A 12,241-nucleotide genomic window follows, 5' to 3' on the forward strand; every position below is an offset into this window, starting at 1 on the left:
GAAATTAAAAAAGAAAATCTTGTCTGTGTGTGTACAGGACTTAATACCACCTCTTTTTCTTGGACTGAAATTAACACTTCTGCACCATTGTCTTTGCCACCTAATTCTTAGATTAATATAAAGCTATTGAGCTAGATTGTATCTTAGTATACTCCTCAACGTCCAAGTGTAAGATGACGTAATCAGAGAAGGCTTAATCATTACAAAAAATCAGGATCTTTTTCAACAAATAAGCCTGGTGTCATCCTGGTCTGTCAGAGGCACCCTGAGAGCTGCAGAGAGAAGGTCAGTGGATTTCCTCACAGAGCAAGGCAATAAAAACACACCAGGGGACAGCATACGGTTAACACTTTTCAGATTCAGCTCCAAAATGACCTCTAACATCATCTTAGTGTACTCCAAATCCACTGCACTAATAAATAATAACAAATGTACTTTGCATTCAGAGGAAGTACATTAAAGATAACATCTACTAGCACATTTTGAAGAAACTGAAAACTAAGCCATTTGCCCATATTTTACTGCAAGATCACATATACCTTCATGTAGCAGAGAGCTCTGATATCACCATATGAACCTATTGGCAATGCCTACTAATTCTAAAGTGCCAGCAATTCTGTGTTTCTGAACTGTACATGATTGCAGGTTAAGTTGAAGAATGCCAACAATTCTGTTGGCAAAAAGATCCCATCATTCTGTCAAATTTAAGTAGATAAGTGACGATGTGAAAAACATTGAAATGACAACACTATTTCTTTCCTTTTAGAACAAAAGTGCATATATCATCTTTTTTCAGAGCTGAAATGAAACTAAATACAGTGCAGGCCTTTCTTAGGCTTTTTGAAGAAATGAAGCTTACCTGCTGAGGCAAGGGATAACCTAAGTGTATTTCTTTTGTGTTACCAGACAAATATCTCTCTCCAGGTTAAAGGCATTTAGTCTGAGACATATTTATGAGCACCAATATTGCAAAATCCAGAGGCCATTAGATTTGGCAACTCCCTGTTTGCAGTGACCCCAAGCTAAGCATGTCTTGCAGCAACTCATTAGGAAAAAAATACCTCCTGGTGATAGCAGTCCTTCATGGTACACGGAGGAAGGTGGCAAAGACTATGATTCCACAAACCTGATGGTTATTGAATGATCTTTTGAAAGTTAAATAAGCTTTCTTTTCTTCAGCTGACTTTTTATTTTGTCTTCATTAAAGTGAGATGATGTAAGACCAGATGAAGAAAATCATTGCATAAAAGTATTTTGAAATGTATACTTTTTCAGATGATATCCTACTTTGCATCGTTAACCCACACTAGACAGGGGTGACTGCAAAATAAAATGCCATTCTCAATAGTTTCCCATTTATAGTTTTTCTTTTTTCTTTCAGAACTCTATTGTGCTATGGTAACTGCTCATTTCTATTTCACCATATTCTCTGACAGCATCCTTAACTTATAACACTGTTCCCTTATGATTAAAAAAAAATAAAAATAAATAAAAAAAAAATGTAAAGGTAAATTTATGCTGACTCCAGTTTTGCTAATGCATAAGAAGTAAAATAACGTTCTTACAAAGCATGTGGGGTTTTCTCCCCCCCCCCCCCCCCGAAGTAGCTCTTCCAAAAAATATTATTTTTAGACAGATTTTTAGATGAGTGCACTTCACTTTCATTTAAAACACCAAATAATGAAGGGATTTGCTACAAGTTGAGAGAATATTAAAAGCTTTTAGTATATCCTTGCAAGAGGCTTCAAACCCATTGGGTATACTACTATGATCACTGTTCACTCAACAGTCACTGTCTTTAGCTCATGAATAACGTAATGCCCTGAAATATTCTCAAGAGCCTCTTTGCATTTCTGGCCGTGAAGTCTACAATACTTATCTTGATGTGTCTCATCTCTCATCTTTTAAGGATCTTAATAAATGTCTTATAGAATCAGGATGAATTGGACTGCTTTCTAAGGAAAGAAAGAAAAAGAAAAGGGAGAAAATGTAATAGCTGATGTGATAAGTATCAATTTCTTGATATGTTAAATTTGTTTGCATTAATAGTGCAGGGGCTTGAAGGCATGAAGTATGAAAGACAAGAATGTTTGGTTTGAGATATCAGACCCTAGGAAAGAAATAGAGTAAATTGCCATTCATCTGGTACTGAACTGACTGCAGCAATGAAGTATTTGACTGTGTTGTCATCGCTGTTTGCAAAAATAAAGAAATAAATAAAACAATTGGCCAGAATACCTTAGGAGTCATCATTATAATGATGATCTGAGACCAAATTCAATACCATATTTAAATGCTTAACAGTTAACTTGTATCAGTACTGAAGTTTTTAATTCTTCATCTCACATGATGAAACCCAGAGCCTAAAGTTAGTTTCTAAAAAACAAGGCTAATCTCCTGTAAAGCACATCACATGTAAATTCAGAATTTGCTCTCACTTTCATCTATACTAATAGAACAGGATAGGTACCTATCAAGGGCAATTAAGTCCCCTAGGATCTGAAACACAATATGGAAGCACATATTCCTCTTTACTGAATGCAGGGGATATGCAGATGGATGGGGAATATCAGGTAAATGTTACATACAACATGTCTGGACCTGGAACTCCGTATGTATGCATGAAGGAATTTTTGTCGACTTGCTGCTGTTCTGAGCTGTCTTACCTATAAACACTAAAGCTAAGTAAAAAAATAAAAAAAATAAAAATAAAAAAAAACTTCCTGGCAGAAAATACCACAGCAAAAAATCACTTATATCCTGCAATCCTTCAAGCTGAAGATACTAACTTGTGCTTTAGGAAAAGGTATTGCATTGGCATAGCACTTAGCAGCAGCTGATAGAAGCAATGTAAATTTTTCATGGCTGAGGAGGTAAGAGGCAATTCAGATCTTACCCTGTGGTAGAAGGTGGGTCAGCAAAATAATGATGACATTCAATGATGAAAACTATTTTTCAATCTACATTTTGTCATTCTCTCTGGAGAAACTGTAAAGTTTTATTAATTTTTTTTGTCAGTTTAAAACAGAAGAATGAAAATTTAAATAATAATAATAAATAAATAAATCAGCCTACATGTTTTAGAATCAAAGAATCATTTAGGTTGGAAAAGACCCTGGAGATCACCAAGTCATCACCTAACACTGGCAAAGTCCTCCACTAAAGCATGTCCCTCAGTTCCACATCCTCACGCCTCTTAAATACATCCGGGGATGGTGACACTACCTCTTCCCTGGGTACCCCATTCCAATGTCTAACCAGTCTTTCCTTGAAGAAATTTTCCCTGACAACTATTCTAACCACCATCACCATCACACACGGTGCAACTTTTGGCTGTTTTCTCATGTCCTAGCTTTTAGTGAAAACTTAACTTTTTTGTCAAGGTGGGATAGGGGAAAGGAGAGGAGGAAGGAGAGTGGAATCAAATCCTACTACCATCACCCAATAGTTTTTCAGCTGTAGGCAGATTTATCAGATTATTTTTTTAAACAGAACTATCATTAATAACATTCTTAGAATTCACTTTATTAAAAAAAAAAAAGTGAATTTAAAAAAAAATTAATCTTTTTTTACTTTGACAAAATCTGAAGTCTCACAGCCTTCTGCATGTAAAAATCTCAGTCTTCTACTCGTTAATAAGAATCATTTCAAACTTCAGACAAAGTGATAATGTATTACAGTATACAGAATGGCATGGCAGTATTTAACAGTAAAAGTGAAGTTCTTCATTTATTCTTAGTTCAATCAAAATTGAAAATGTATTCTTATTTCAAGAAAAATATCTCGGGTACATAAAACAAACAAACAAGCAAACATATTAATATGTGAACCAATATGAACTTTTTGTATTTTAATATTGATCTGCTGTTCTCATGTCTTTTTTCTTTTTTTAATATTCTCCCAGCCCAATTAAGAATGTTGGATAAACCAAAACATGCATAATAGTCCACTGCTTTTTCTTTTACCTTATATTGATGCTTTGTCAGAATATTGAGAGGTCATATATATTTACAACAAATAAGAACATCCAATGTGGTTGTTATATAATGCAATGGCAATAACCATCCACTGAAGTAATAAATTCAAATAAATATTTCATTCTGAGATCAAGATATATTAATAAGGATTTTTTTAGATTAAATTCTCTGCCCCAGTTAGCTTAATAACCAGTTCAAATTTATACTAACTACAGCAAAAAATGTTCCATTTATACTTCTGCAAATTCATGAACATTTATGCTTCAGGAATTTTTTAGAAAATCAGATCATGCTAATAAGTAAGACACCATTCCTTGGTTTAGCCAGTTATGGTCTAGTTTCTCCAACAAATGTTCATAATAACCTAATTCCCTTCAGAAGATAATATCACAATCATTTCATCTTCCTTCATATAGGTTTTTCTCTAAGGAATACTATGTTTGCCTTTCACATAAAATACATGCTTCCTATAATCAAATACTGTGATGACAATTACTAAAAATATATAACTCATCTTAAAAAAAATTGAATATAGCAAAATATTGTATCAACATTATAAAGCATTCATATTTCCATCACCATTTTCAGCTACAATCTATATGCAAATGCTCCTTGCTTATAATGACTGTGTAATAGTTACAAGGCCCTTTAATATATTTGTTATTTTTGAATCATTATGATTGCAGAATCACTATAAAATTATCTATGGTAGTCTATGGTAGTGGGAAATATGCTTCCAAATCTTATTATAAATTGCTTTATGAATATATATATTAGTCACTATATTTGTTTTATTTTTAAAGTGATACTATCTACATTAAAATAAATCTAAAACACACTTTTATCTAAATTTCTCTAGAACTTAGTAATGCTATAAACAGCTGCAAACAGAACTGTGATTGATTGAGTTTGGAGGAGGATCAGTTCACTTCAGCTAGTACAGTCCATGAAATATCATCAGTTGGCTCATTTTATCATCTTGTGTGTGTTTACACTACAGCCTTAATAGCACTTTATGCTATTGTTTACAGCCTGATGTTTGTCTACTGGTAGGCCTTGTGACAGTATTTTCACACATTGCTATTCATCAAGCCCAGAGGAGGATAAATGCCAAAAACAACAGCAACAAATTTGCCACTGGTAAGACAGTAGACAAGTGTTTACACAAATGGAGAAACAACAAAAGAAGAACAGGTATGCTTGGACTGACTCAATTCATCTGTCAGTAATATTGTTAGTGAAACAGAAACAAAACCATTACTCTTTAGACATGAGGCACACATAAATGAACACTACTGAAAAGACTCTCTGTTCCTTTTTGACATAGTTTAAAACTTACACATTTTCTTAACTACTTCTAGACTAGAATTACTGTAGTATGAAGTGCTTTGTCTCTGTTTACATATTCTTTGTGTAGCTGAGCACACCCAAATAGCCCCTCAGCAGACAGTCTGAGTCTATGCAGATAGAAATGGCATGAGGAAATGGCCAATGGTAGGGAGGTACATCTAATTTCATGTGGGAATTCTCCAGAAGTCACACCTTTACAGACTGTATCCAGAGAAGACAATTTCTTTTGACTTTGTGAAAGTGACCTGATGATTTTCTGACTGGAAGTACAGAAAACAGTTCCAGTACCACTAATGCACCCCCCAAAACTTCAGAAGTTTGGTTTAGCTACTTAGCTGTAAGTTAGAGGAACTAATCAAAATATTTTTGTTCTCCTCAAGACACCAAGGAGTTGTCCCTACATATGAGAAAGGGGTAAAGATACAGTGCTAGGAAAATAAAACTCTTTTTCATCACTTTCGACATCTTTTCTTCCCCAACAGTATTTGAATCACAGATTCTGTGATTATACAGTAGTAAAGTAAAAGAAAAAAAAATATATATATATATATATATAAACCCAGAGTATCTTGAATACTTTCCATTGTTCCTCTTCATCTCTTAAGGAACATGGTAGAATGGAAGAAAGTTTAAGGCAGAATAAAGACAATCAAAAAACTAACTAAATAAGAGATGATTTCCCAGTAAACCCAACCCAGGTTCAGCACCTTACACTTGGACTTGTTGATCCTCATTAGGGTCACATGGGTCCACTTCTCAATCCTGTCCAGGTCCTTTTGGATGGCATCCCTTCCTTCTGTTGTACTGACTGCACTACTCAGCTTGGTATCATCTGCAAACTTGCTGAGGGTGCTCTCGATCCCATTGTCTATATCATTGATAAAGATACTAAACAGTACCGATCCCAGGACAGACCCTTGAGGGACACCACTCTTCACTGGCCTCCACCTTGACACAGAGCCATTGACCACAAATCTCTGGGTGTGACCTTCAAGCCAATTCCTTATCCACTGAACAGTGCACCCTTCAAACCCATATTTCTCCAATTAGGAGACCAGGATGTCATGTGGGACCCTGTCAAAGACCTTGCAGAAGTCCAGATAGATTACATCAATAGGTCTTCCTTTGTCAACTGATGCAGTCACTCCATCATAGAAAGCCACCAGATTGGTCAGGCACGATTTACCCTTGGTGAAGCCATGCTGGCTGTCTCAGATCACATCTTTGTCTCACATGTACCTTAACATTGCTTCCAGAAGGATGGGTTCATGATCTTCCAAGACACAGGGGTGAGGCTCACCAGACTCTTGCTTCCCAGGTCTTCTCTTCTACCCTTCTTAAATATGGAAGTGATAAGTATGTAATTTAGAGCTAGTCCAATTCCCAGTTATCTATGTCTCAGTTTAGAGAGCTCTAAAATAATTTTCAAGGGAAAAACAGAACACTGAATCTTCAGTTAACAAGTCTCTCAGAGAAGCATTCTGAACGTTTTACAGTGATTCAGCTGCTAGACTTTCTCTGTTCATTATAGAGAAACACAAGTACCTTAAACAACCTTTGTTTTAGAGGTATGATTCATGATTTTGAGTAGCAGTGAGATAGAGAATTCATATCCACTCGTTAAAAAGGAGTATACTAAAATAGATCTCTTCAGATACATCAAACAGTAAAAGGGTATTTCCATAATGAAATAAAACTGTAAATTCTTATCCTTCAAAAACTTTGCATTTTGTTGGTTGCTTGTTTTTCCCCGAACTCTTAAATGTCGAGAATGTGACTCAGGGCATACAGAACTTCATGTATAATAAAATTAAAATAAATAGACTCAAAGGATTTTTGTGTTTTTGTTGTTGTTTTGTTTGTTAAGAGAGAATAAAGTAAGAAAGTTTTTATAGTGAAAGACATCAAAGACAATAGAATGTTGCAGTTTGCTGATATAGTTAAACTTGTAAGAGATTAAGGTCCTGTGTAGGATATCCATCCTTCACAGTTACTGTAGAAATTATTGTAGTCTTTGACATGATGGAAGTAAGCAAAAAGGGTGAGGCAATGGGCCTGTCTCTAATTCTAGTAGTTTATGTATCTTATTTCAAGTATCAAAGTTATTTAAAACATTTTTTAAAAGATTTAATATTCCATTAATAACAGGAATAAACAGTAATACTTCCATTTCAGTCTAATAATTGTGGCTGATTTAAAATATAATGTTTTTAATTCTATGGATTCTATATCTAGAGGAGTTTTTCCTTTAACATACAAAAATTCAGAAAAGCTTTCTAGTGGGAATGTTACTGAAGATAACAAATTAGAATACTGACTATCTAGCACTAAGAAAAAGTGGTTTAATAAATAACGTTTCGTTGTTAGATGAAATCTAGGTGAAATATAACAAGCCATGTTCACATTTAATTTATGTCTTAAAAATATTTCTGGTTTTAATAGACTCAATGGATTATAAAATGTATTGCTTTGCTCTTATCAAGCTAATCCTGAACGTCTAAGGAAAGGCTTATTTGCAGAGTTCTTTGGTACTGTTCACACACTTCACTTCAGCCTCTTAGCAGCCTGGGCCCCAATTTTCTGCATTGCTTCAGATAACAAGAATGTGCTTATGAAATTCTGTGCTTCTAACAGAAGTACATAGTTGGCCATAGTTGCACTTTTTTCCAACTCCTTTGCTCTTTATATCATAACCATAGCAATTACTTTGACACAGACTCTAAAAAAAAAAAAAAAAAAAAAGAGAGAGAGCATTTATGATTTCATTGCACTCTTTACAAGTTACATTTATGTTGTGAAAAACAAAAAGAACACTGTTAAGTTGTGGAGATAAACACAAACCAATACATTAACAGTTGGTGGGAAAGCCTCACTAGACAAAAGAGGCTGTGATGATTAAGGTTGTGAAGGGCCTGAAATCTCTGAATCCCCTGTGCAAGCTGATCCACATCATCTGAATTTAAAATGTAGCTCCTCTGTTTCACTGGAATCTCTTTTTACCACACATCTAGAAGTAATGACAAGGAACTGACAATACCAGGTAACGTGGAAAGTTAGCTTGATTTCAGATGTTCATCTTTCATGCTTACTCCTTTTACATTCTTGATGCTTTACATCCTTTACCTATCACACCTGGTAGTGCTCTATAGCCTGGTGGAAGTCTGAAGAAAGAAATGCCTTTTTGCATAACCAGATTAACTCTTCTTCTAATTCTTGTCCCAAGACTACAGCTGTCTCACTACAGTTATTCTTTTCTACCAACTGACATTGGAAGTGGAACAAAAGCCTGACAGAAGAAGAAATGGGAAATTAGCCTTTCTTTTTATTTCCCTGTAAGTACTAAAAATGTCCTTACCTCTGGCTCTGGAAGGGTGCTTTCCTCTGCTTTTCTTTGGAACAGAAGAGTTACCAAAAAGCAGACAACTTTATTCACAAAATAGGAAAATATTGCCAATGAATTTGTATCAAAGCCGAAAGTGTTAATAAAATATCGTATGTGCTTAAACTTCTTAAAGATGTTGTCTTACCTTCTACTAGCTATCTTGCAGGAGCAAAGTTAGCTTTTCCAAAGTGAAACCTGTCTATGTACCACTATGGATTTCATCGGAAGAGATGACCGTGAAATGTATTGTTATTTAATGTATTAAAGTACTACTGTCTTTGGAATACTACTCCACTTTATTGTTATAGAAACTGATTAAGGCAGTACGAAAATATACATTTTTTAGACAGTACATAAATATTAAAAACAGAAACAATTATCTAGAAAGACACTCACCTGACAAGACTCCAACAACAAACAATTGCATTATTGTGCATTCTCTTCCTTTTTATCTGCTATAATCCTAATGTGTTGTTCTTGGTTTTTCTGTTTGTTTTTGTTTGTTTCTTTGTTTTTTATTTCCCTGAGTTATGTTTTCAGCTGTTCCTTTTTAGACACTATCATATAGTAAGATCGTAGCAGAATAGTCACCTGGGTCTATCAGATTTGGCAAGAGGTTGTTGACTGCCTTGAGGATGGCAGGTGTTATTTTTCGGTCTAATTGGAGCACAGCCGTGAAAGAGAGCTGTATCTACTCATAGACTGCTAAGATCCTCTCTGTCTTAGATGATGAGGACTAAGGCTTAAGACAGATGTTGACTGAGTAAACAGCTGCAGGATTTGAAGACATTAAAGTTTCCCATTACTTTGTTAGATCTCCTGTCTATTCCTCTTCAGAGCTTGTTGTAAGAAAATGTGTGTGATCTCTCTGTTTAAAATCAGTTGTGATAGATTTTAATTGATAATTTGAATTAACTGGCTGAGCTAACATCCAACAGTCAAGACATGAGGAACTTCTGGAGGCATTTTCTACATCTCTTCCATCGATACAGAGAAGTCATCTTTATCTTCTGACATATGCTTTAACTAGAAGATCAATCCCACCATTGCCAGGGCTTTCTGAAGAGCTTTTGGAGAAGACAACTGGAAATCTAGTATGATAGTTAAGACACACCTTTACAAGTGAGAAAGAATAAATTGAACCTCCTTAATCTGAGTCTCTGCATCTCAGCCCCTTTAACACAGAAAAGAAAACTCATGCACCAGGCCTGGGGTTCTACACTCCACCTTAAGACAGAAACACCTAAAGGTGAGGTACACAGCAGCTGAATTTTAACTGCTTAGTCCTAGCTTTTAATATCTTTTTTTTCTTTTTTTTCTTTTTTTTTTTCCCACTAAAGTTCATGGATATTCCTAGAGAATGAAATGGAAAAAAAGGTATTAAGAGGAAATGTACACAAAGTTGCAGACATTTAAACACATAACCTCCTTAGCTGAAGTTGTGTCCTATTGGCTACAGATGGCATTTCCAAGTGTTAAATGATTACTCAGAACTACCTTAAGTCATCACAGTCATTTATGTCTGTGCCATAAAGGTGGAGATTTTTAAATAATAAATTACTAAAACTCCCTAAAACCACATTACCACCTCCATGTTGAAGATTTAGTCACTGGTTTTCTCCAAGGACTCTAGCAACTCAACAAAGATAGTGTCAGGGTAGTGTACAAGTTTTCAATTAACTCATTCTCCTACAAAAAGCTTAATTTGGTGTTTCTTCCATAACACATATAAAATGGAGTAAAGTGCACTACCCAACAAGCTTCACCTCTGCAGACCGTGGTACTTTGATTTCTCAAAAAAATTCCCTTTTCAGTGGACTGTTTGAAAAGTATATCTGTTCTGTCACTGTAATACAAATGGAAAAAAAAAAATCATACTAAATATTGAAAAAAACACTATTAGAAAAAGATCATCCTCCTTTTTTTGGCAAGTTTAAGATCTAAAACAGAAAGACAATTGTAGGTAAAGAGATGAGATAAGAGCCCATGATGGCTTGTGCCTGTTCTTAGCTGATCTGACCTATCTGTTTTCAACCTTCAGTTCTTTGAATTAACCTGTAAGCTACCTTAAATCTTAAATCTCTGGTCATGGCATTCAAGAGAAAAAAATGTTCAAGAAGGAACAAAAATATGTATGTCTGGCAAGTACATACTTTACTGATTCCTACAGAGTCTCACATTTTTAAAGTACAATATATATAGTAGGGTATATAAAATCCTATAGATCTCTCAGATTCCTAAAACAAAATTTCAGTCTTGTAAGACAGTTATTCACGTACAGCAAACTGAAGGATTCAATTAATCCTAGTAAATCTAAAGTCAGATAGGTACTCCAGGATCACAATCATAACAAGATTTAGTCTCCTAAAAGGGGAATTTAGTTTCCTAAATCCAGGGTCCTGGATCTGCCACCTAGCCAGTAGAAATGCTTTGGTTTGTGATCTTCAAGGCTCCCAGCACCTTCAGATTTGACTTCTGCATGTTTAAAATGTGCCTCAGTTATGAGATGACTGGATAGTGCTCACCTAAGCACTCTTACCTTGTTCCCTTTTCTCTGGCCTCCGATAGTTACATACTAAACAGGCATGATCTATTTGAACAAGCAGAATCACAGGTGACAGAGCAAGTAAAGAATGTTGACTGACCCTAGCATCAGTGAATCTGTTCATGCCAGCAAACTAGGTTTTCTTAACATGAACCATGAGGAAAAGAGAGATGAAAATTGCCTAGAACTGAGATGGACGAAATTTTGAATGGTGAGTCTTACTTTGCCAAAATGAAATGAGCTTAAGCTATTTTGAAAACACAAATTAGACTGATTCTGTCTCTGAACTTTCCTATATGTGCACACATACCCAGTCAAAACTGAGTATTTCCAATTCTTTAGTCTTGATTCACTGCTAATATATCACCTGAGATGGAAAAGGCAAACATTTTATCCACATGCTGTTCTTGTCTCAGGTAATTTTATGGTCCATTGGTTATTTTCACCCTGCAAGACACCTGATACCAGTATTGGCTGAACTATGAGAAGCTTAAAAATTTCAAGGTGTACTTCTTTCTTATAGGTTTCTGAAAACAATGACTAGTGCATAGCAAAACTCTCTTTGGCTTATGTAAGTTCACTAATAAACCAGATGTCCTGTGAATAAGTCCTTAGGGTCTAATATGCAAATATTGATGGTGCTGATAATTACTGGACCCTGGTTTCTATAATTGTTTTTACCTTCATTATCTTCTATTATGTCCCATAAGAAATCCATTTTCCACTATGAAATCTGATACACACAATGCAGTACATATCAAGGGTTTAATGGCCTGCCTTTCAATAAATTGAATTTAATCTCTTTTATGATTCTTAGGAAGGACCAGAAGATAATAAGACCAGGGCAATAGAACGTTCAATGATCATTTTCATCACTGAAACCTAATACAGAGGCTAATTGGTCCCTTGAAGCATGTCTACTTACTCTATGATGTATGCACAAGGTATCCCATCATAAATATTCTCATAGTGGTTTCTGAGCTGCAG

General features: G+C 35.1%; 1 protein-coding gene across 12 annotated transcripts in view; it reads right to left on the bottom strand.

Moving 5' to 3' along the window:
• Positions 1 to 12,241, bottom strand: part of LOC310900994 (uncharacterized protein) — a 382,517-nt gene that overhangs the window by 63,897 nt on the left and 306,379 nt on the right. The window contains exons 6-7 of one of the 12 annotated variants that reach the window (XM_083839823.1): positions 12,180 to 12,235; positions 8,055 to 8,716 (exon numbers count right to left, since the gene is read on the bottom strand). The exons of 9 other annotated variants lie outside the window; for them this stretch is intronic. In XM_083839823.1, coding sequence (XP_083695949.1) covers positions 8,650 to 8,716; positions 12,180 to 12,235 — 123 coding nt within the window. In that variant the 3' untranslated portion in view covers positions 8,055 to 8,649. 2 more of the 12 variants (XM_083839821.1, XM_083839822.1) reach the window with 2 other exon arrangements.

This window comes from Anser anser, assembly GCF_964211835.1.
Source record: "Anser anser genome assembly, chromosome: 5".
In the NCBI taxonomy this organism is placed as follows: domain Eukaryota; kingdom Metazoa; phylum Chordata; class Aves; order Anseriformes; family Anatidae; genus Anser; species Anser anser.